Raw genomic sequence first — 25,020 nt, 5'->3', positions numbered from 1 at the left:
GCTTTGACATCTTTCTGTTTACTTTAGTTCTTTCAGGTATATCTTTCAACAAAGACCTAAGATGTCATTTTCAAACTTAGAGAGTCCTATCTGGAGGTTACAGCGCCTAAAGAGGGATTCTTCTGACACTTGAGTTCCCGGCCCAGAGAATCTCAGAAGAGGGAGGAGTTGAGAGTGAATATATTGGGAAAAAACAACAACAACAACAAAAAAAGTCTGAAGTAGAAGCATTTATGTTTTCCTTCCCTGGCATATAAAGCACAAGAGTTTCAGATTTCAGTGTTTTGAAGGTTTTTATGAGAAATTATTGTCATTTTTATAGAATCAAGTACATTTTTCAAAAATTGCTTATTATTATCATAAATTTGGGCCTTACAAATGTCTAAAATTGTAGTGATTATATTTCAAAATGCTGTCTTATAAAATGGTGGCTTCGTATAATTCATCAGTATCAACAAGTTTGCAGTTGCAGGTTTATAAGATACATTTCCACTTTAAATACAAAAGCTGAATTGCAAGACATTAGCGTTGATTTCTTCCTAAAATGAGTGTTCATTTTCCCTAATCATTAGTGTTCGCTTCTTTCTCCATTGAATACCTCTTCTTTCTGTATTCATTTGTTGAACGGTACTTGGTCATGCTGACATGTAAAGTAGAATCTGTTTAAAACTTGGCACATTGAACAGATTTAAGACGTCCTTAGGTCATTGCTTCCTAAAGAGGGGTAAAGATGATTTAGGAGTATATATCACAACAAATTGTTTTAAATTTATTATTTTATTTATTGTACTCTGCATTAGGAAAAATATAAAAGAAATCCTGTGATATAAAGTTTCATATTAAAATATGTATGTGTGTGTTAGTGCAGGTGAGACTATTTTTTTAAAAGAACAAATAAATAGTAATTCATAGGGCATTAAGACAGGGCAAAAACCCTATGGTTGTATGTAAATGGCTGAAGTCAAGACAGGGAAATATTGCTTTAGGATAATCTTCTCCAATCCAACTCCAAAATGTCAACCTCTTTAAAATTTACTGTGAAATAGGTATTATGGCAATATTTTAACACTGAACTTTTTTCTTTATTTTGAAGCTACACATTTTCTATGTATCTAATTTTATAATACAGAATCACTAAATGCAAGAATCAAAAGTACAACTGGAGAACAAAATAATATTAACCAATTCATTTTGTAGGAGATTAACTTCTTCAAATACCATCAGCCTATTAGTGACTGAGTTCAAATCTGAATCCAAGTATCCTAACTCTCAGTTCTGCCTTTCTCCCTCATGGGCACCATGCAGAATCTTGACTGGGATCTTTGTACATGCAAAGAGCTTTTTGTGATAGAACCAATTTCCTAGATCATTCTTCAGTTTCAGGCTGCAAGCACTAAATATTTGCAAATAAAATAGCTTACAGTCCAGTAAATCATAAAGTTCTGGGTTGCTCAAAAGATTTTTAACTATGGGTTGCTTGCCTGGCTCAGTTGGTAGAGCAGGGGACTCTTGATCTCAAGGTTGTAAGTTCGAGCCCCGTGTTGGGTGTAGAGATTACTTAAAAAATAAAATATTTTAAAAAGAAAGATTTTTAACTAAAATATATGTGACTCAGTAAGTACGGATGAAAATGCAATGGGCTTATCACAGAAGCTAGGCTAGGATATAACACGTTGCTAAGGTTTAAACCTCCAAGAACATTAGGCTATTTTTTGTTAATATTCAATAAGTTTAAAAAAACAGTAGACTTCAGAGTTTTCACAAAATAAATGTAGATGACTGAAGGTAACAGGCCTACAAGCAAATTTTCTGTACCAAACACCCAAATCAATACAAAATTCAAGGTAACAAAAATTTAGAGTGAAAGGAAATCGGAATGGGGAGAAGATGCATTAAATAACTGATTTGTTTTAGCAAAATTTGAAGCTAAAAATAAAGATACTTCAGAATTGGGAGTGTCTACTAAAAAATTTATTTTGCCCATAAAAGATATAGGGTGTCTTCGTAAAGGGTTTGATAGCCTGGGTCTAGGTTGCGGTGGGGTTCAGGGAAGCAGGGATAAAATGCTTTTTTGTAAACTTGAAACCTAAACATCTCAATGGGTTATTATGTCTGTTTAGACTCTAAGAAGGTCCTTCTCACATCCTTAAAAGGCAAGCTGCTGAGGAGAGACGGTTTGAGGGGATGTTGTTTTTAACCCTGGGGTAAATAAGGCCTTGAACCTCCCCACTCCTTCCCTGGGTGACTTGGGCCAGTTTTCTGCTGCGGGTCACTCAGGCACAGGAAGTCGATGCAGAAGGCAGGACTTGTTTATTTGTTTGGGGGTTGGTTGGAGAAAAGCAAAGCCTATGAGACCTCTGCACAATCACCACCCAATACGAGCTCTCCTTGCTCCTTTCTTCCTGCTGTGTGGAGGGGTCTTCCACAGGTCAGCAAGCTCCCTGCCTGCTGCTCTCCTACAGGGGCTCAGTGATGGAGTCGGTGTGGGAGCAGGGGAGGAGGGAGAAGCGCCCACCCAGCCCCCACACTCCCGCACCACCGTCAGCCACACACACAGCTGCTGCTACCAGGAGAAATGGAAGCGCTGACGCCCAGTGATCTTAGGAAAGAAGAAGAAAGTCTTCTTCTGTAGCTGTGATTTGTTTTAAGTGTTGGGAGATATACATAAAAAGAACTTTAAGACACGCATAAGAAAAAGAGAAGAAATTGAATAGGTCACTTAGCCTCTCTGTCTCCGCTTGCTCATCTGGGAAGTAGGCAAGTGGAACTAAGTGCTTTGACTTAGCCCTAAAATTCTCGAGTTCTCTATGATGGAAAAGGGGCTGCAAAAGGGGGACTGACCCAAGGCAGAGCAATCACCTCACCCCGCTTGTGATGGTGACTCCCACTTCCCAGGACAGGATGGTCATTTCTGACCATTCTGACCAAAGGGACATTCTGAAAGAGAATGGTAGCATTTATCTCTGGCCTCAGTTCCCCCCCCCTCCACACACACACACTCACACACACATTCTCACACACTTTTTTTTTCTTTTCCCCAAGGGAATTGTTTGCGACTAAGTGAAAGCCACAAATAGCTCTGCGGAACTATTTAGGAAAGTCAATATGCAATTACGCAAAAGTCTATGATAAGGAGGCCCCCTCGGAAGCAGAAAGCACCACAGGGGAAGAAGGAGCGCGTTTCTCTCTCGCAGTCCAGGCGGGTGTGGGAAGGTGGACAGGACTGGTTCAGATTCCGTCTCTGTCGGTTTCCCTGACTCTGTCTCTGCTTCTGCTGGTATCTCGTCTCCCTTTCTCAGTCTCTGTCACTGTCACTCTGCGTCTCTCTCTTTCCTCCGGGGCTCCCATCCTTTCCCGCACCCTCCGCCCCCCCGTCCCCTCCCCTCGCGGGGCGCGGGGCCACGACCTCTCTCCCAGGTGTGAGCGCGACGGAGCGGGCAGCGCTGCATCAGGAGGCCGCCAGGGCCCGGCGGTGACTCGCGATCCACCCGGCGGCGGCTGGAACCCGGGAGAAGGAACCGCTTCAATCCCCACACGGGGTACCGCCGCCTCTAATCCCATTAGCGCACCTGAAATAATAACCGCGGCCACAAACGCGCGCTTGTTCCAGCCCCTACGAGGGGGCCGCCGCGGCCGCAGGGGGCGAGGGGGCCGAGGTTCCCAAAGGCTCCCGCATCCCAAACAGACTTGAAGAGCACACTGGGCCTTCGAGGAGGAAGCGGGAGCTGGGCGGCAACCCAGGGCTCACGGCGCCCCCGGGGAAAGAGCCGTCCAGGAACCGAGGCCAGAAGCTTCCGGAATTGGACTAAAGGGACGAGGGTGGGATGAGCCGGAGTTCTCAAGTCCAGATGGGGAAAGGCGCCCTCGGGTGCTGAGCCCCCAGAAGCGGAAGACCGAGGCCGGGGGCCCGAGTCGCCGCGCGCCGGTCCGCGGGTCCTCGCGCTCCGGCTCCCCTGCCACCCCCCGCCGCCCAGGCCTGACCCACTCGCTCCGGCTGAAGCTGAGGCGAACCCCAAAGAGAAGATAGGGCGGCGGTCCAACATGGACGGGGGAGGAGGATCCTGGCAGGAGAGGGGAACTTTTCACCCATGGCTCTTTCCAGACGGTGCCGGGTCCCCGGGGAACAGGTTCCCCCAGGCCCCTCCCCCTACACCGCAGCCCCTGCGCCCAGCCAGGTGTGAGCGGAGGCCGCGGCCGCCACCCACGGGAAGCGTACCTTGCCGGGTCCACCACCCAGCCCGGGGTGTCCGTGCCCCCGGGGGTGCAGGCAGGCCCGGGGCTCTGGGTGGCTGGGCGCGTGGGGAGCAGACTGCGCCGCGGGGCGCCGCGGGGACCGGCCATCCCAACACACACAGGTGACAGGGCAGCCCCGCTGAGGGCTCTGCGGTGAAAGGACACCACTCGAGAGTCCCGGAAGTGGCCGCTGATCTGCCAGTAAATGAAGTTATCCTGGATGAGCTCTCAAGACGGGGCTTCTCTCCAGGCTGTGGGCCCCGCTGCGAACCGATTTGTTAGCGGCTTATACGTCCATTTCTCCCATTAGTTGTAAGTTTTCAAACTGGCCCTTTCTTGGATAAATCGCCTGGAAAGAATTACGCTTTTTCGCAAGCATAGCCATAGTCTGATGTTAATTTAAAAAAAAAAAAAAAAAGACAAGGAAGGATGATATTTATTTTTCATTTTTAAATAAGGGCACGGAAAAGTATGTTTTCCCAGATATTCACAAGTGAATCACTACTCAGCAGGCGTCTTTCGGCTTCCTGTTCTTTCCTTCTGTGTTTTCCAGGCTACTAGAATTCTTTCTGAACTGCAGGAAGCCTTCGATGTTTTTCTTATTCATTAGATAACTCAATGAAATGTTAAAATATTGATTTTTGAATAATCAGTACATTTTTGCCTGAAGGTTTTTGTTTTGCTTTGTTTTGTTTTTACAAAATAGGCCCCTTCATCCAGCCGATCGTGGATGCTAATCATGACCACGCTGGCTCATCCTCTTGTTTCAAAGGTAAATGTTTGCCTTTGGTGACAGGAGCACTTTGACCAGACCTCTAACAGCACTCAGTACTTCTTTATTAGTTTAGAAGACATCAAACATGTGATTGGTTCTTGTAAGAATTTTCTACGTTTTTTAGCTATTGTCAGTAGGGTCCTGGTTGTCCTTATTGCTTTACTCTGGACCAATGGACCCCAAAAGCATCTTATAAAATAATAATCTGTCACACAGTTCAGTTGATTATGCTCAAGCTTAAAAGATACCCACCTTCACCACCTCCAGCTCTGTACTGTAGTACAGTTGAAACCATCCTGTCCTTTCACATGCAGTGCAAGCAATCTCATTGCTGTAAGTAGTCAGTGTCAGTTCAGGTTCTCTGATATATCTACATTTAATGCAATATTTTAAAGTCATTCTGACGTAGTGCCACATCAAAATGTATATTTGAAGAGGATCGTTGAAATATACTTATGCATCAATAAAATGCCCTAAAACCATCTCCTTTTCACTCTTAAATTTTTATTAAAAGGCACCCTAATAACTAGTCATGTGGTACTAGGTTTTATTAAAATGCACTGAGGAATTTTAACTTCAGAAAAGCAGATGAACAGTTGTAAGAGCCCTGCACCCAGGTTTATGTCTCTTCCACCAAAATCAGCTTGACTTCTCTGTATTTTATTAGAGTTGGTTTTGTTTATTTGTTTCTTAAGTCACAAAATTACCTCTCTATGGTAATTATGATTATTCAGAAGATACACCACTATCAAACAGGAGTCAAAGTTATCTTCATGAATTTTTTTGTACAAAGCTTGCATAATGCTAGGGCTCCATAAATATTTTTAAAAATCATAACCAAAATATATGCAATAGTTTTAAATGTTTAACAGATCACCAAACAGCCTCTGCTACATAAAGGCATCTGACTATGAATTTCATGCACACTTTCTCCCGCATGTGATCTCCAAGTGAAAACACTGAAGTTTCACATTTTCATCCAAGATTGCCAAAAAGAACTGCACTAAAAGTTTTCTAATTACCAGTTCTCATTTACCCTCCTCCTCAAAGTACTTTTCTTGATTACTGAACAATGTCATGTTTCAAATTCCAAGAGTTAATTTGTACATCTTAGATTATCTAGGCAGTCGATATATTTAACTTGACTATCAAGCAAATGCACACTCAGAGCCAGGCAAACCACCAATATTTTTTTCAGAGATGCTGAGCTTGTCCCATCATCTTTTCTTTCTGTCTTTTCCCAAGCCAACTGTACAGACTTGTGCCTTTGTCAAGTGGCTTAGGTGTGCCTGTACTTAACATAATGTCCTCAACTTGGATATGAAATAGGATTACACCACAGGATCTGTCCTGTGAGTCAAGGTTGGGTCCTGTTGCCCTCTCCTACTACTTAGCAGCATGAAATCCACCCCCTCCCACTACCCCCCCATCCCCCCACCCCATACTGGACAAGAGAAGTTTCTGAAGTCATAGGAGCTGTAGTTTTTCCATTGTCCAGTAGACGGCACAAAAGATCAAGCCTTCAAAAGCTGAAAAATCCGCCAAGGCTGTTTCTTTTGGTTGGAGTATGTTTGAGAGTGCTGTTCATTTTAAACAGCCAACCAGATTTGTATCTGTGAAGCAGAGAAGTCTCTCAAAACTTAAGATAACTCACCAAGGTTTTAAAATGTAGTGATATGAGAAAGTTTTGCATATCCACTCAACAAAATGCCACCTCAGATAGTACCAGCTGTTATAAATGTGGGGTTTAAAGGTAAAGACTATTGAGAAATTTATTTTTTAAAAGTTACCTTTAAAGAAATTAAACTGAGAGAAATTGTAAGACATTTCATTTTTAATTATCTTTGAATTGATAAAATATATGCAAACTGAACCTTCAAAAATCCTATATTGGAATTTTGCGTGATGCATCTCTGCTTTTTATTAAACTTAACACACAACTCAGACCAGAAAATGGAGCATTGTATTTCACATGAGCTTACATATACACACATATGTAATATGTAGTAAAGAAGGGGAAGAAATGGTCTAAGTTTTGTGAGGAGCTTTTGGGGAATATTGGAGGGTGAAGCCACTAGAAATAACTTAGTTGAAACTTCACCTCTTCTAAAGCAATGTGTGACTTTGGCTAATATTTATATTTTACTAAAAGGCTTCTATTTCCCTTTTCATTCTACAGACGCTCCTTTTGAAGAAGAGGGGGGGATGGTAAAGTGTGGGCTAATAACTCATTTCCCAGTTAATTTTATTAAGAATTTATAGCACTGTTTAGAAAGTTTTAAGACAACCATAAATTTTATTAGGAATATTTTATTAAGCCCTCCATTTAATTAATAAAAGACCTCTATAACTTCTGAAAATGTCAGAGCTAGTAATTATGTTAACCAGTGTAATTTTCCCCCTCTAGAGACGAAAGCATTTTAATGATTTGAAATAGAAAGGTAGCAAGGAAAACAACACCAACCCCCCCCCCAGTTTTTTTTTTCCTTAACTTTTGCTTTATCCAGTCAGAATATAGTGACTTAGGTATTTTCCCTGCAATGGTTAGAGAGCCTAAACTGACCTCTCACTGACTTCTGAACTGGACCCAGACATTGTTTTCTGAAGCAAAATGCAGTAAACAAATCTCTCAGTTCTTCTAGCCCGGATGGCTTTGGGGCCCCTGATTAACGTCTTCCCTAATCCACTCAGTTAACCCCCTTTCACATCACCTAACCAGGTTTTCCCCTTTTATAGACCTCTAAATAGTTTATTTCACTTTTCTCACAGCTATTCATTAGCTTTGACTTCTTGGTACCCCTCTCCTATCACATCCAGGCTCTTATCTCAAGCATTCCTCTATTATCTCTGCTAGATTTTAAATCCATTTTCTTCAAACTGTCTTTCCCTCTTCTTATTTCTGTTTTTTGAAATGCAAATGCTAATGTATGTGTGGGGTGGGGGGGAGACGCAGACTTTGAATGTTCTTGAAGTACAAATCCCAAGCCTCCACGCCATGGGACAACCTAAAGAGCAATCACAACATTTTAACAGGCATCTTAGAGTTAGGTGGCAGATGATAAACCCTTATCATTCTGTGAACACAGCTGCCAAACTCGATTGATTAACAGGCTTTTGTTTATTCTGGGCTGGCAAATACACACACATTTTACCTTAAGAGGTGCCTCCTTAATTTCTGAGGGTTTTGGAGCTGACTCATCAGTGTGAACTTTGGGGACAAAAGCCTAATTCAGGGTATATGTCTTTCCAGAGACACAATTCCTTATAGGAGAACAGAAGTTAGAGGGGAGTGCTCAGAAAGGACTGTACCAACAGTCTAAAGGGGCACCACTTGTTTTAAATGCCTTCTTGCAAGGAAGATCTAAACAATAGAGACCTAGGCCTCAGCCTGCCCCTTTAAAGTATTCGCTCTCTATCTTTGGGAAGATGCTCTGGGATGTTTAGAGCAAGCTGAGTATGGAAGGCACGTGTTGCAAGAGCTAAGGGCAAGTGGCAGAACCCTTCACCAGGCCAAGTTTTTGCAAAACAAAAGTGCTATTGCCTCAAAAAGCCAATATCTGAAATAACTTCGGGATAGGTGTTGTCACAGAACAAGTATAATTATCAGTGGTAGTTTACTAATATACCTATAACTCTCCCTTTACCTTTTCCTTTTAATAGATGATTAATTGCTGCCCTGCCAAAGGAGAGTTTTGGTTTTGTTTTTTTTTTTTTTTTTTTTTATGGCTACTATATTACAACTCTAGACTTCCTCTGTGCAATTTCTCTCAGCAAGCCCCAACTGTAATAACTGTTTGCTAATTGTAAAATCCTTATCCAGAATGAGGTTTGGGCAAACAATTTGTACTACTGTAATTACACTGTAAAAGTGTTTTAGTCCCTTGATTGTTCAGAATTAATCTTATAAAGACCTAGGAGTAGCATTAGGTTCGCAGTTGTAAATGGAAGAGGGGGGAGGGAAGAAAGAAGACACTTTTCAAAACTAGTAAGAGTTTATTTAAGCCCACAAACTCAAACTATCCCTTTCTTTAAGGAAAACCTGTGTGTAGGTAATTTAAAGTATTTTTAAGGTAATCTGACACATCATGGTTGAAGCACACAATAGTTTTCCTACTGCTTTGAAGTTTTTGTCATGTTTGAAAAGGAGTGACTTCACTGAATCTTCTTTTTTCATCTCTGCTAGAAAACAAATTTCCCAAAAAGCAAAAATACAAAATAAATTCTATTGTCAAAGAAATCTTTATCAAAACTGGCCTTTTCCAAATTTATAAACATGGCCGCAGAGTTGAGGTAACTCCAAGCCGGTTACCTAAGTAAGCCTTTACTGGAGAACCCCTAAGGACTCTTAAAGACTATGATCATCGAAATGTATTTCGCAGTAAATTTCTCTCAGTTAAATTATACTTACACAATTTCCCTCGCAGTTCATTTAAGGATCATAAACGTAGATGTGCCCAAGTCGATGTTTGGCTCGACCCCCCTCCTCCGTGCGTTCCCCCCTACAGCCAGCTGCGCTGAAGCCTGGCGGGCCTGCTGGACCTGCAGTGCTCACACCCGCGCGCGCAGCCTTCGGAAGGCGCTCAGGTGAGGGCCAAAGCTGGCTGGGGTTCGGGGGAGACTTGCAGGCTGCCCGTCCAGTTTGGTCCTCCCGGTAATCGGAAAAGGATTGCGTTGTCTGGCCCAGCCAGTGCATTTTCCCGAGAACTAAACAGAGAAATCGCCTTCCGGAGACCGGGAGGTTCCATCTTGGCCTGAAGTTCGGTTTCCAAGTTCACGGTGGGGTGGGTGGGGTGAGGGTGGGAGTGTCAGGCAGTGGCGTCAAGAAGCTGGTAATTCACCTGGATTCACCCTCGGCTTTGACATGCGGGCCTGCCTTAACCTCCCGCGTGATGCACCGGGGCGTCTGTACCCAAAAACTACACGTTTGCGGTAGAGAAAAGTTAAAGATCCTAAAAAGGGTGTGGAGGGGTGGTTAGAGAGAGGGAGAGAAAGGAAGAGAGAAGAGAAATTGATAAGGATCCTAGGATGTTTTTTAAACAGTCGGAGATCTTTCAAGGCAAAGCGCATCTGAAGGCTTTGGGTGTGAATGTGTCAGTCCTTTAGGCACATATGGGGCGAGTACGGTGTCTGGGCGGGGATGGTGTGCGGGAGGCTGGGAAGACTCAGCTGCTCGGCTTTATGAAAACTCCACTATGGGGCGGGGGGGGACTGGACGTTGACTCGTGAGAAGTACTAAAGGAATAGACAACGCTTAGGGAGACTATGCGCGCTGGAGGCAACCTGATTCCAGATACAGGTTCTGATGCCCGCCCTGTGTCCCTTGCTCCTCGAAAGCCCACTTAACAGAAACTTGAGTCCTACCTCTCGGACTGATGCAAATTCTCTTTTAGTTTGCACATTAAGAGTTAGCCTCAATACATTTGAGAGCTCCTAACCTTTTCCAAACAACCTCTGCGGATAGGAGCACCCTAATCTTTCTCAAAACTCTTTCTCCTATCTACATCCCCCTTTAGGACGAGGGTTTGGTCCGCAGCTGGCGGAGTGGGATGGGGGTGGGGGCGTTGGGAGCGAGAGGCCGACTGCTTTGGGGGGAGTCAGCCTTTTGGCCACCATCAGGGCGGGAATGGGGACTGGCAGTTTGCATTCCCGGCAGATCGAAGCTCCCTGCTGATCGATTATTTGATAATTGATTTTCCCCGCAGCCAATGCGCGGCCGCTTTGGCAGGAGCGCCTCCTGATTGGCCGAGCCCTCCTCCACGGCTGCCTACCGAGATTTGGGTGAGCTCATTTTCCAGTCGACCGCAGGGGGAGTTTTCTGTGAGGTTTCAGCTGGAGGGAGGAAAAAAAATCCTGCTCCGAGCCGAGCGAGCTGCGAGCCTTGCTCGAGGATGTGAGGTTTCCAGCCCGCTGGTCGAGCTGCTGTGGCCGAGCCATCTCGGCGTATCACAGCCGGGCGGGCAGAAAAATAAAAACGAAAATAACACTACTAAATATAATAATAAAAAGGCAAGCGCAGAGCGGGAGAATAAAGAGAGGATTTTGTTAAGCCAGAGAATACGTATTTAAAGGGAGAAAGTTAAAATCAGCGCCTGGTTGGAGCCTCCGAGTTGCGGGGTGGGACAGGTTTTTGTCTGGAATCTCAGCTCCCGAAGTGATTTTCTTTTTCTTTGGCACTGGGAGTTTTCCCTGAGCCGGAATGGGGACTGGAAAGCGGAGTGGGGGTTGTTAGAAGGGCTGGGGAGGAGAGCGCAGAGCGTCGCGGGGGGGAAGAGCTTGGGGCGCGGGGTCCCTCCAGGCCCCAGCACGGCCGAGGCCAGAGCCCCTCGGCGCTTCGAAGACAAAGGCGGCGCGGCCGTAGCCTGAACCGAGCGCGCCGACCCTACCGCGCCGCGCCCTGGGCGCACGGCTTCCTCGCTCGGAGCGGATCGGAGAAAGAGCCTGCTTCCCTGAGTCTCCCCGGCCCGGGCTCCACCCGCGAAGTCTGGGCTGTTCCGAGCCCGCGTCGGGTTTCGCTTTCCGGCGATCATAAATAGCTTCGTGTTTGTAAACAGGCGCTGGGGCACATTCCCCGCTCTCGGCTCATTGTTCCCTCCCTTCCTCTCCCACTTCGTGCAGGACGCCGGGGCTGGGGCTGGGGGCCTCCGGGACCAGGGGGTGGGGGAGGTCCAGACCCCAAAGTGAGAAAATGCAAGCATTTCCTTTCCTTGGGCCGGGTGTCCACTTCTGACAGCAACTCTAAGCTGGATCTGCAGAAAGCCCCAGCCTTCACCACCCCACGTTCTCGGGACTCCTTAGCAGAGCCTTTCCCAGCCTGCTCCTGCTCATCGTCTATCCCCGTTTGACTTTTCTACTTGGGTTGGTCAGTTCTGAGAATCCAATACTTTCCGCATTAGTCCCCTCAGACCCGAAAAATACTGGCAGACCCCAATAATTTCGAGGAAAGTCATGAAGTCTATGCGCAGAGCCCTGTGCAAAATAACTGCCGCTGCTGCCTGCCCCGCGTTTATTCCCAATTTATTTCAAGAGAGTCGGCTTTGGGGAGAGTCTGGAGGGGGAGGGAGAGAAAAGAATACAGAAAATAAAGCCTGCGGCCGGGGGCTCCTGCCCGCGTTTGTGCGCGTGTGCCCTGGGCGTGTGGGTGTTTGTGCCTGGGCATGCGATTTAATGGAGCGCCTCTCTGCCTCTCCAGTGCGGCCAGAGCTCGCTTCGCGCACCCACCCCTGCCGAGGAGCCTACTTGCTGCAGCCCAATGCATTGTGTAAGACGCGACCTGTTATGGCCACCACTACTTCCGGGTTCTAGCATTCTGGTCGGAATCCACCTCTCCGCCTGTGCAACACACACTTTACACACGCACGGGGACTGCAAGCGGGCAGCATCGATCGTGGCTCCTTTAAGACAAACTCAGACAGACATTTTTTTTAACCCTCCTCCTCTAATCTCCCTCCAGTGCAGCAGTTGCAAAGAGGGAGAGAGAGAGAAAGAGAAAGAGCGAGCGAGAGAAGAGAGAAACTGATTAGGAATTAGGACTGATTCAAGGGAAGCGAGCGCTAGGGCTTTGTGCATTTGAATATTAACATTTGAGGTGTTCTGACCAGAAGAAGACAGAGCGGATGATCATTCATTCACCACGTTGACAACCTCGCCTGTGATTGACAGCCGGAGTGGCAGAAAGCCATGAGATTTGGTAGTTGGGTCTGAGGGGCGCTCTTTTTTTTTTTTAAACTGATTTTTTGGGGGAGAGAAGATCTGCTTTTTTTTTTTTTTTTGCCCCCGCTGCTGTCTTGGAAACGGAGCGCTTTTATGCTCAGTGACTCGGGCGCTTTGCTTCAGGTCCCGTAGACCGAAGATCTGGGACCAGTAGCTCACGTTGCTGGAGACGTTAAGGGATTTTTCGTCGTGCTTTAAAAATTTTTTTTTTTCCGGGGGAGTTTGCTTATTTGTTTCTTTTCACACTGGCCTTAAAGAGGATATATTAGAAGTTGAAGTAGGAAGGGAGCCAGGGAGGCCGATGGCGCAAAGGGTACGTATTAAAAAAAACAATTGTGAAACTCAAATGTGAGATTAAATTGAAACGTGGCTGAAAGACACTGCTAAAAAGTTTCCTTTTTTTTCCTCTGTCTTTTTGAATGAGGCTCCTAAAGCCGTGGCCTAAGAGAGAGAATTTATTCAGTGCATTTGTAGACTTATGTATGTTGCATGTAATTAATTCAAGTAATCAAGTTTTCTATAGATTCCTAACCAGCAGCTATATAAATAAAAATACAAGCTCGGGCAATCATCTGTTTAAAAAACAAAAACAAAAAGCGCTAGATATCTAATGCTATAATGTGAGGGTTCAGGGAGCAGAAGTTTAAAGCTATTTTTAAAGTAAATGAAGCAGCTAGAAACTTCTGATGTTATTGATTGTGCTCATCTTTTACTATCATTAGAAGTATTTAGCTTTTTTAAGCAAATGACTTTGTCATAGTACAATGGCTTTGGGGGTCGGAAAACATTCATCTTTTAAAAGTGATTTTAATGTGCATGGATTTTTATAAAGGGTAATACTTTGAAAGTTTTTGTTAGAAAAGCCCTGCACTAATTGGATACTAAGCACACAGCTACTCTAAAAATGTAATACTAATTTCCCCAATATTCCTATTTGAATGGAAATGTAGTGAGAGTAAAGTGAGACAATGACAACCCAACTGAGGTAGTTTCTTAAAAGAAAGGGGGTGTCTACAAAAAGCTTTCCTTGCATAATTTGTGTCCTGGCCCTCAAAGCCCTGTTTGCAAAAGAAAGTTACTAGGCTGACACATTTTTCTTTACTGCTTTGGTTCAGGCAAATGTCAGCGTTCTTCCAAACTATTTTCACACCTCTGGCTTTAAGGAGATGAAAGTGGCAATTCCTCTTTTCTTTGAAAATCATTTCACTCTTGGCGCCTCCAGATCTTGGGAAAAGAACTTGCCCAGAATGAAGCAAGGAGAAAATTCTAAATAGCTAAATTTTGAACACAAAAATAATGACAATCAATATGAAAGTAGTTTTTCTGAAGAAGAGAAGATGGAGGTTGTATGTGCATTTGCTTTTGAATTTACGTTACACCTGATGAGTTACATCTGCCTCATTGACTTCTAATCTGGGGGGAAAGTTCATAAGAGTAGAGAAAATAGAGTATCTAACTGTTCCAACTATAGGTTTTCTTTAACTTTGAGGGGAAATTGCCCAATTTTAAATTCAGCTCTAATGAACATGAAAAGCTATGTTTCTCTAAGTTTCACTTATAAGGAGGCCAGTTAGTTTTGTATAATTTAGCAGAGTTTGCCTTGGAAAGCAAAGGAAATGCAGTGTCTTGCAGGACTGCCTAACCCCACGCTGGCAGAGAAATAAAATGAGAAGCCTGTCTGAATTCATGTGCTTAGCTTAGCTGTTCCCATCGTAACTTTTTTTTTTTTTTTTTTTAATTCCCCCTGATGGGAAGGGGCTGTGAAACTAGGCGGGTTTGCTGCACTGTCCTGGCACGTTTTATTATTGTGATTTTGAATTTCTTCCTCTAGAGACATGAACGTTTTACCTTCCGCCCTCCGGGAGAATGCCTCCCTTTCTTTCCTTCTTTCTTCCTTCCTTCCTTGCCAACAGGATCCTGAATTTCTGAACTAGTTGATAGGGACACAAGTTAGGGCAAGACCGTTCATCCCAGCTGAGTCTCAGAGGGAATCCTAGAATTTTTACTCTAGATATCATTTTTAAAATAAGAAATCTCAACTTTAGAGGTTCAAGGCCACTGAATTCCGGGTTGAAGGATCCAGCTGGACTGACATTATATAAGCTCGGTGCCCTGCTGTCTCCCCATTTGCCCGCCTGGCCTTCTGAACCTTGTTTTCTCCTGTTTGTCATGCAGTACGACGATCTACCCCATTATGGGGGCATGGATGGAGTAGGCATCCCCTCCACGATGTATGGGGACCCTCATGCGGCCAGGTCCATGCAGCCGGTCCACCACCTGAACCACGGGCCTCCTCTGCACTCGCATCAGTACCCGCACACAGCTCACACCAACGCCATGGCCCCCAGCATGGGTTCCTCCGTCAATGACGCTTTAAAGAGAGATAAAGATGCCATTTATGGGTAGGTACAATGGGCAGCAGGTTAAGTAGTAGAGAGGGGATGTTTCTTCTATTTCCCTGTGCCTTTGGTAAAAGGAAAGCCAGAGCTCTATGGCTTGGAGGTACACTATTTGGTAACTTTTCATTTGCATTGCATGGAGAATTTGCGGGGGCAGCCTGCCATCCCGGACGCCCCCCATCTGCACACACCTCAGCGCTTGCCCAGCACCCAGCTCTGCCGAGGCCGTGCCGACGAAGGGGGTCGCCCTGCAGGAGAAGTTGCCAAAGGCCCCTCGTCCCCTCTCAGACCCCGGCTCTGTAGCTCAGCGGGTTGGAGTCCTCGGTTGCTCGACTTCGCTGGGAGAGCGTTGGGGATTTCTAAATGTAGGCGCCTTTGTGTTGGAACGAAACTTTTAGTTTAAGGGAAAATCTTTTAAGCCACTGATTGTTCTGACTTGCTAAGTTTACTCAGCAACCGTATGCTGGCTCGGCCGCCGCACAATAAAATCAAGGGAGGACAGTTGCAGGTCAGGCAAGGGGGAACATGTTTTGCATTTAGGGAGTTTGACCACCATAGGCAAGGAGAGAACTCGCTGTGAGTTGTTATAGACATTAAGAAAGTTCTAGCCGTTTTAGTACTTTGTGTTCAAAGGCGAAACCTGCAGGATTTGGAAGTAGGTGTGGGGGTGCTCTCAGGCCAGTGTTGTTTGCAGACTGTGGTGTACACGGTGTTCTCCCAGGCCAGTCGATTAGACCCAGGGCTGGTAAAATCCTTTGAAAGTCACTTGTGCCTACTGTGTGCTCATGAATTTGGGGACCTCATTTTACTTTGCAGCAACTTTTATTTCTATTTATTTCTTCTTTTGAAAAAACTCAGGCCACACTGACCCTCCCCAGCTGAAAACCCTTTCTGCTTTATCTTCTGGTCCCTTGTGCGATGGGCTTGTTGAAATCCCAGCTTCTCTCCGCAGCGTTAACTGCAAATGGTTTAGGCTCAGGGACAGAACATTTGGGGAAGCTTTGAAAAGGACCCCAAACTGTTAAATTCCTGGCTGGGCTGTGAGAGCTAATAAAAGACTTGAGACACCTCCTTGAGCATTAGTAGAAGCATTTTTTTTTTTTTATGGGTTTAGATAAGCGACATCTAGGCCCCTCGCTCGCTATTCTAGCTGCTTTGCCATTCCGCAGAGACAAAAATGAAAGGCTTTACCGCAGGAACATTTGAAGGAACTTTCTTTGGGGGGCAGTGGGGCCATTGGCTAAGGGAGGAAGTGTGCCGGAGCTGAGGAGGAGCCTTCCTGCTCTCCGAGGGCCGTGGGGTCGGGATCGGTAGGTGCAGCCCTCTGACAGTTGGTCCTGCAGCCATAGAGGTCCTTTCCCCAAGTTAGCTGAGTGCCTGCCACCATGATCCCCCCGAGTCTTGGGCTTCGCAAGGCTGCCTTGGAGGAACCTACTTGAATGAGCCTTCCCAACCCCTACGCCCACCGCCTTTCTTCTCCACCAGGTCCTAGATGTGCCGCGGAGGGACGAGGGCTTGTCGGGGTGGGAAACTTAATTCAAAATGGCTGCTGGAACGGCTTGGGTTTTATTCTTAGCAAATGTTGCCAATTTCTCCGGCCAGATATGCTGAACAGTTCCTCAGATACTGTCCATGGCTAAGGGCCTCCGACTTCGGAGCCCTAGGAGGAAGGGGAGGTGAGCAGTCACCTGGGGGGGGAGGGCGGAGGAAAAAAGTAGATGGCAAAATCAGAGAGGGGGTCCCTGCCTGGAGCTCCTCTGGCTGTTTTTCTTGGGCGCCTTTTTCACTGACTCGGGACTAACCATTGTGTTGTTTGTGACTGTTGTATTTTCTTGCAGACACCCCCTCTTCCCTCTCTTAGCACTGATTTTTGAGAAATGTGAATTAGCTACTTGTACCCCCCGCGAGCCGGGGGTGGCGGGCGGGGACGTCTGCTCGTCAGAGTCATTCAATGAAGATATAGCCGTGTTCGCCAAACAGGTCAGCAAAATACGTGTTTAAAAAAGTAAAGAGAAAAGAAAGAAAGAAAGAAACTCCCTCCCTCACCCAGCACATTTTCAAAAGTAACCAGCAAATAGTCCGCCCTAAGCCATGCCTGTGACATCTGCCCTGAGATTTTCCTCCTGTATGAGTGTCCGCGGACGACTTAAAATCACCCATATCTTCCCAACTCAGGCTTCATAACCTAACGCAGAAAGCTCACTCTATAAAATAAAATCACAAACACCACGCGCTGTAGCTGCCTTGGTCTTGGCGAGCAGGGCAGCGTCCTCTAGAAGCATAGTTGCTGGTAGAAGTAACCCTGAGCTCTGGGCTTGTTTTTGGCTTATTTGATTCACACTGAAGTGTTTCTGCGCGGGACGAACTCGGTGTCACCGAGTCCTTCCCGGAGGTTACATCTTTGCCCCCGACAGTGTAATGAGGCAAGAAACTAGGAAGGCGACCAGATTTCAAATGTTCTTTCTCCCCCCCCCCCCTTCTCACTTGTATTTAGATTCGCGCAGAAAAACCTCTATTTTCTTCTAATCCAGAACTGGATAACTTGGTAAGAGCGGACCCCTTACTCCCCTCCCCCCATTACCCCTCCCCCCAAGCCCCCAGCTTTGCTTTAAGAGCCCCAAGATTTCGAGGCGGGTCTTCCCGTAGCTGCAAGGCGGCTGCAGACGTTTCCGTCCACGGACAAGTGGTCCGAGACAAGATCCCGGGGAAATAAATTCACCTCGAGAGGGGCCGGGCAAGCCGGCGCGGGGAAACGCGAGCTTTTGTTTTTTATGACAGCCGGGCAGCGCAGCTCTAATCAGCGCGGGGATTTATCTCCGGGCCTGTCAGCGTGTGTGCTTAAACTTTGCGGACTTCCCAGTCCTCAAAGTCGCGTCACGAGGGCAGCAACCGGGCAAGAGCCCCCAGAGCACCAGTATGCTTGAAAGGTGTGCGGAAAGCCGCAGAAAGTTTGCAGTGTGAAAAGCCACACTTTGGGGACTACTTGGAATATTTTCTGTGCACTCCTTACAAGGAAACATCTAGTCGAGGGATGTGGCCCTTGCAGGTGGGGTGGGGGCAGTGGGGCTGAGAAGGGGAAGAGCCATGGGAGAGGAGAGTGTTTATGATCCCCACTTAGATGCTTTGTTGTTGTTTTAGCTATTTTTTTCTCCTTAAGAAATATAAACCTCTAGATGGTACCCAGTCGCTGCTATTAAGTTTTAGTGTTATTGCCATAAATCAAAATAACTCTATTTACTTGGGGGGGGGATAGGCTGGAGATAGTAGAGCTGTGACAGCCAGTTTTCTGCAAACTAGGAATAGGGTGCTGATTCTTTTTGTATCTTTGCAGATGATTCAAGCCATACAAGTATTAAGGTTTCATCTGTTGGAATTAGAGAAGGTAATTTCTCTAGCCTGTTTTCCTTTTGCTTTCTCCTCACCCCCAAACTTGAGGGGGTGGGGTTGGGTGGGGTGGGGGGAGGGTTCTGAATGGCTGAAGTTCAGGCTTCTGAGACATTTGCATAAATGTCTTTCTTTCTGGTAATTAGTGTCAAGGCCAATCTTAGCGTCCATTTCTCTTTGCAGTTTAATTACAATTTCAGCCACTAAACCCGGCATCTCAAATGCCCTAGCCTCGCATTCATTCTTAATACTTTGCTGGCTTTGTATAAATAGTTGCAGTTCTATGCATCTCTCTTGATGTTTAGAATGCTGTTGTGAGTTTGCTTCACAGGTTTTACCTTTGTGATCTCTTCTCTTCCTCTTCCCCCTTTTCTTTGCTACCTCTGGGTGGGTGGGTGAGGGAGTTTTGTTTAGTTTTGGTGAGTTTCTGGAAGACAGTCTGGGAGCAGCGGCAGGTCAGACACAGAGGAGAGGCGGAGGGAGGAGGAGGAGTGGGCAGGGAGTCTGGAGGAGGTGGTGGGGGAGGCACATTAAACCTTGTGCAGAGACAAAGCAGAGTTGATAGTTGTGTCAATTCCTTGAATCTGAATCCTGCACACACCCCACCTTCACACTCAAGAAAGGGTGTGGGATAACATGATTTTGCTAGCTGTTCTATAAATCTCAGCAATAAAAACTTAATGCATTGTAATTCAAACTAACATTAAATTGCAAGCACATTGGGGTTTCTTGTGAGTTTTTGCATGTCAGTGATATCTGAGGCCTGTAAGAGACCGCTCCACTTATACCTAAATATTTTGAAGCTGCTTTTTCCTTTTTTTTAAAAAATCAATTTGGTACTTTTTTTGTGGCTCTAGGTGTTTTTCATATCAAGAGTGCTGGCAATTTGATTTTCTTCTATTTTTTAAAAGTAACCTAAAATATGCTTCTTATGGGGAGGATCCCTAATTACAAATGTTATAAGGACTTGGGCTGTCAGACATATATCCTATGCCACCATAGTACTGGTCCTTTGGAGGTATATATATATGTGTGTGTGTGTGTGTGTGTGTGTGTGTGTTTATATACACAATCACATTTTCCCTTAGACTCATTGGAAAAGGACTTATGGTAAAGTAAGTGGATGAAATTAAATAGTTTACCTTAAATGTCACCCACGCAGGTCACCTCTCTAATGGCCACGGCCCTGGGAGCAGATGAATTTAACACGGGTGTTGAATATGTTGTAGCCTGTGAATCATCTTGTCACTGTCAATTTTCTGGGATATCTCTATTTTGCAAGAAAAGAAAGTTATTCCTAATTCTGGATGCGTCTGGGGGTCTCTGGAGGACAATTGCTCTGTGTTTCCCTATTTGGAAGTTTGGATCTCACAAGGGGGGTGGTTTGCACTTGTCAATGTCATTTATGCACTCCTGATTATATTTCCATTTTTTTATTTCTGTCATAATGTAGGTACACGAATTATGTGACAATTTCTGCCACCGGTATATTAGCTGTTTGAAAGGGAAAATGCCTATCGATTTGGTGATAGACGATAGAGAAGGAGGATCAAAATCAGACAGTGAAGATATAACAAGATCAGCAAATCTAACGGACCAGGTATGCGCTTTTCAATTTCAACATCCCTAGAAAAAAAAAATCTGTATGCATATTGCTTGCTGGGTCACTACCACCTCCTTTTATTATTTGCATATGATTAAGTCCCTTTTAGATACATTTCCATCGAAATGAAAATTTTTGAATAATGTGGCTATTATTGCTTCATTAAGGCTGGCTCTGGGATTCGACCTGGAGAGATGAGCTTGTAAAAGCTTTGCCTGCAAACTTGACCTGTTTCTTGTCGCTTTTAATTTTTGTCTTTATTTTATTTACCCTCTATAATAATGGGAGTGTTAACTGCCAGTGACCGCCTCTGATTGTAGGGCTTTGTTCTGGAGCATTTTTTTCCCCTTCTATTTCGAAGAAAAGAAAAGTGTAGGGTCTGCTTATTTCTTATTTTATTAGGAATAAACCCAAGATAGGTGGTCTAAGAGAGACAGCGAGGGTTTGAAATCTAGCAAATGCTGGCTATTTTCTCCCTGTCTATACGGTTCATTAGCCTGTCTTGTCAGTTTTCCTCGGGCGAACGCTTCTAGACCTCACTGAGCATTGCTTTGTGCAGTGCTCGCTGCAAGCTCGCCCATTTTATTGTACTTAATAGAAAAAATAAGACCAGGCCGAGGTTATAAAAACAGATAAATATGGACGTTTCTCCTCCTTTCTACTCATCCTCCAGCTGGTACGTGCACTGGGCCCTCTAGGTTGGCAGCTTTTGGGAAGTGTCAGCGTCAGGGGCACCCCGGCGACTCCCTCGGTGTGGCGGTGGGGGGCCTCGCCCCGCCTTCGCTCTCAAACTGCCGGCCCTTGCTTGTTCGCCCCCTCCTCTCCGGTCCTCCCTCCAGGCCCTTCCGCTGCTTTGCTAAGTGGGGATGACTTTTATTTGGAGTTGCTGGGGGGATTTCTCTCCCTCTCTCACCCTAACGCCACTGTTTGCTCCCAGTCTCTCTCTCTCTCTCCTGTCGCTGCGTCTCTGGATTGGCCCAAAGAAGTTGCAAAAATGCAATGGAAAGTGAAAAACCTGAGGAGGGCGGGTGAGATGTGAAACGGGCTCAGGACAGTTCTCCCGTAGCGAATTGCTGCAACGCGAATAGAGATTTGGGTTGCGGGTCTCCTCTGGCCTCTCCATACATGAGTGAAGGCCTAGAGTTGTTTCTCTTTCTGACTTGGCACGTGAGTTCCGTCTTGGGGTGGGGGGGAGAGATCAGCCTGCCTTTGTTAAGCCAAAGGACAGCCAGTCATGCAGGGTTTTCCTTTGCAAGCTCTGCCATGATCACTGTTGGCTAGCCGCTATCTTGTAGAGTCCTTGCAGGAGTGCCCGACTCCTGGGTCTGTCTTGGTGTCATCTTAAAGTTTTCTTCTCTCAACATCACCCTTTTAAAATAAATTCCCAGTTTGGATTTCTCCCGGTAATTCCACGACAGAGGCCGAATTCCTCCTTTCCCCAAGAGCGGTGAGGGCAGGCAGAGCTGAGCTTTAAAAACGCCAACGCGCCCGTTCTTTACCATGATTTGGCAAGTTGCAAACTTTCGGCAGTGTAGACGAGAGCACAGAACAGGCAGTCTGCGCAATCCCTGTGCGGCCCCGCCGAGGTGGGAAAACTGCAAGCCGGCTCCCGCCCCAGCTCGGGCCCTGCGGGCTGCCGGGCCTCCCGCCTGGTTTAGCCCGCCAGCCCTTGCCCTGGAGCTGTTAAATGCAGATTCCGTTGAGGAACCCTCGTGTAGCTGCTGTTGAATAAAAATTGTAATCCAACAAGCCTAACTAGAAAATGGGATTCTAAGAGCTCTGGAGTGCTGGGTACATAAAGCTATTTGAGCAAATTACAAGAATCGCTTAGGGGCATGAATGAAATCAACACTTTAATTGCCTCCAAAATGAAGATTTATACCCCATTTTCTCAACGAATCATTATTTTATTAAAGCCAAAGATAAAGGACTAAAGCTATGGGTTTTATTGGGGGGGGGACACAAAATTGATATAACATCATTGAATTTTCCCCCGCTCCTTCGGTAAACTTTTGTTACACAGTTACCTTAATTTGAGATATGCAGATTCGTAGGCAATTGTAGTGGATAAAAATTCGCATTTTATTTTCCCTCACCTAAAAAAATGAGAAGTGTTCATTCCGTCCCCACCGCTTACTGGTGGGCTTCGCAGCTTTGGCTCGGCTCGTGGCGCTGTTGGCCAATGCGCGTGGGCGCGCTCGCGTGACCCCTGGAGCTCCCCTCGGTCTTGGTCAGAGGGCAGCAAACCCAAGTTTGTTTTTCCTAATTGTCCGCTCCCCCGGAGCCAGGAGCGAGCGTGCCTGGGCTCTCTTTGGACTGGGAGCGCAGAGCGCGGGGCGCACGCGGGACCTAGCCTCGGCCCCGGAGTGGAGTCCCCTGCTCTGGGAGGTGGGGAGACAGACCAGGCCCTAGGGCCGCCCGCTGATAGCCAGTTCTCCGGACCGAAGCCTGCTTGCAGGTCCCTGGGGTTGCTGGACCCTTAATGCGGCGCCCTGGGGGCTGGGCCCAAAAAGGACGGCCTCGCCACCTGTCTGCGAATGTGGCCCAGCCAGTTTGAGCCCCCGCAGAGGGTGCGCTCCAGGACTGGATGCTTCAGGTGTGGTGCGAGCGCAGCTCCTCGTTAGCTCATTAACCCCTCTGTCTCTAGGGCCTACTGGCGGCACGGTTTATTTTATTTTACTTTTATCCTCGGAGGGCGCGAAGGCTGCCACCCGCGCAGGGACTTTGGATCGACGACTTTGATACCAGCCGGTTTCCCGGAGGGCTAAGTCGGCGGATATCCATTTGGCCTCTTAGTGATTTTTTTTTTTTAATTTTTATCAGATTAAGACGCCAGTAGAAGCCGTAATCTCGTTTCCCATCCCCGCTTCTGTGTCCGTGCCCCCCCCTCCCCGCCGCCCACTTCCACTCCCAGACCCCGAGGAGCCAGGCCTGAGAGTCACCTCCCGCGGGCGCAGGCCTCCCGGGCGCCCTCTCCCGACGGCCTCGCTCCCAGCTCCGCACGGCGCTTCCGATGCCGGGAGCCTGGGGGCAGGCGAGGGGCACCGGGGGCTTCCGGGCCTCGGTTCTCGGCGAGGACCGGGCTGTGCCCCGGGAGCCGGAGCAGAGAGAAATGATGGTGCGAGGCGTCGAGGCGAGGGTTGAGCCTGGTTGTCAGTAGAGAAGGAAGCGGGCCCGTCGGGAGGCTGGACGCCTGTTTGGGGGGGGTTCAGGGTGGAATTGGGGGCGTCAAGAATGGTTAGGCGGGGAAGAGCCGGGCCTCCCACACGTTAGATTTTAGGTCTCGCTCCCACAAGGAGCCGTCGAATGAAGTCTTCCTTCCCAGGGCTGTCTGTTGCTCGCCACTCCTTGAATCTAAGCATTTTCCACTCCAAGAACCAGTCCAGAGAGTGGAGAGAGAGGAGTGAAGAGTCTCCGGGCCCCTAAGGCCGCCTCCCGAGGTGGCCACGCCTGCTCGTAGCCAGCGCGGACTAGATGGGCCTGTGTTCGGGCGCCAGCCCGGGTTTCCCACAAGCAGCGGGAGGCAAAGAAATGGTCCCTTTGGATTACAATTTTTATTCAACAGCAGCTCTCCGGGGGGTCCTCAGCTGAATCTGCATTTAACAGCTCTTGGGCGAGGGCTGGCGGGCTGCACTGGGCGCCCTGTTGCATGTTAATCCAGATTTGTGCCTGACATCTGGGGAGAAGTAATATGTCTCAAGGAGATGGAACCAGAAAGCCACGCACGCCAGGCAGGTTAAATGCCAAGTGCTGCTAAAACTCCCAGGGGAGGAGAATCGGCCTCCGGGGCTGTGCGTCCCAGGCTGGAGAGCGCCAGGCCTGGGGCCTCGGGGATCCGGGGCAGACTTGGGCCAGTGAGCTTTGGTTCCCAAGTGGGCTAGGAAAACCCTGGTGGCGATTGCTTTATTTTAGAAGTGTGGGGTGTTGTTTCTAAAGCATCTTTTGAGTTAAAAATTCCTAAAACTGAACTTGGACTTGACTGAAAACGCCCCCTCCCTGCAAAGTCGGGTAGGGATGCATCCAAAGGAGATTTTAGCTTTCTCTTTTGGGGAGGTGTTATGGTAAGGAATGGGGTTGAGAGGGCAAGGGACAGCCTAATGTCCTTGATGAATTGGATTTGCTGCTTTAGAAAAAAATAGATGAGGCCACTGGATATTTACTAATACTAGAAATGCAGGCAATTTGTTTTCATCCAATAAGAAAACTGGCCACAAACAGCAAGAGACAGGAAAATGGTCCCTTTGTCAGGTAGTTTGTTTCTAAATGCTTACACATGGACACATCTTATTTAAATTGTAAATACTTCACAGGCTCCCAATTAATGCCTTTGTCTTGGAAACTCTCAGTCTGCAGGCCTTGCATCGATGGGGGTCTTAGATTCATCTAACTTTACTCTTTGATTGTTGTTGTGGGTCTTGTGTTGTACTCTTAATTCCTTTTTTTTTTTGAAATATGTAAAGGGAAATTATGGCAAGATTCTCTTTAATGATTAAATAATAAGGTGTTGACTGCTTGTCACTACATTGGCTAATTGGGATGTTCATTCTAGGCCCTTTATGGCTTAGTATCCTTTGAATTAAAACTTAGTTGCTTACCAGGTGTGTTTTTATTGTTGCTTCTGATTGGCTTTTTAAAAATTTTAATTCCAGTATAGTTAACATACAGCGTTATATTAGTTTCAGGTGTACAATATAGTGATTCAACAGTTCCATATATTACTCAGTGCTCATCAAGATAAGTGTACTCTTAATCTGGTTGGTTTTTAGCATGTATCTGTGTGTGAATTTCAAAGTAGGGATGTACTGATTCCTAATAGGGGCACTTAAAAAACATTTTAGGAAAAGCAAGTGAAGAATATATGCAGATGGGTTGAGGTCAGTTACATTGTTAAATTAAGTCTAAACGCTAACACTACA

General features: G+C 46.5%; 2 protein-coding genes across 5 annotated transcripts in view; one reads left to right on the top strand and one right to left on the bottom strand.

Annotated features, from left to right (window-relative positions):
• Positions 1-230: 230 nt before the first annotated feature.
• Positions 231-9,526, bottom strand: LOC113938095. 3 transcript variants are annotated; one of them, XR_003524824.1, is made up of 2 exons: positions 9,417-9,526; positions 231-714 (listed from the first exon to the last, which is right to left on the bottom strand). XR_003524824.1 is itself a non-coding variant. In XM_027623222.1 (2 exons), the coding sequence occupies exons 1-2, from the start codon at positions 4,041-4,043 to the stop codon at positions 700-702; spliced, it is 489 nt and encodes a 162-aa protein (XP_027479023.1). In that variant the 5' UTR covers positions 4,044-4,140; the 3' UTR covers positions 231-699. The 3 variants fall into 3 exon arrangements, 1 of the variants encoding a protein (XP_027479023.1); XR_003524823.1 differs by lacking the exon at positions 9,417-9,526 and adding an exon at positions 4,217-4,428; XM_027623222.1 differs by lacking the exon at positions 9,417-9,526 and adding an exon at positions 3,570-4,140.
• A 2,771-nt stretch (positions 9,527-12,297) lies between these two features.
• MEIS1 (Meis homeobox 1) overlaps positions 12,298-25,020 on the top strand; it is a 132,206-nt gene continuing 119,483 nt past the window's right edge. The window contains exons 1-6 of one of the 2 annotated variants that reach the window (XM_035728930.1): positions 12,298-13,031; positions 14,894-15,120; positions 16,956-17,097; positions 17,612-17,662; positions 18,449-18,499; positions 19,955-20,101. In XM_035728930.1, coding sequence (XP_035584823.1) covers positions 13,020-13,031; positions 14,894-15,120; positions 16,956-17,097; positions 17,612-17,662; positions 18,449-18,499; positions 19,955-20,101 — 630 coding nt within the window. In that variant the 5' untranslated portion in view covers positions 12,298-13,019. The remainder of the gene's footprint in view (positions 13,032-14,893; positions 15,121-16,955; positions 17,098-17,611; positions 17,663-18,448; positions 18,500-19,954; positions 20,102-25,020) is intronic. The other variant, XM_035728929.1, reaches the window with a different exon arrangement.

The sequence above is a fragment of the Zalophus californianus genome, chromosome 8, assembly GCF_009762305.2.
Source record: "Zalophus californianus isolate mZalCal1 chromosome 8, mZalCal1.pri.v2, whole genome shotgun sequence".
NCBI lineage: Eukaryota > Metazoa > Chordata > Mammalia > Carnivora > Otariidae > Zalophus > Zalophus californianus.
This window is presented reverse-complemented; position numbering and strand designations above follow the sequence as displayed.

Bases quoted from the DNA above. Each gene is read 5' to 3' on its own strand.
- LOC113938095 (XM_027623222.1), bottom strand. From the start codon at position 4,043: ATGTTGGACCGCCGCCCTATCTTCTCTTTGGGGTTCGCCTCAGCTTCA.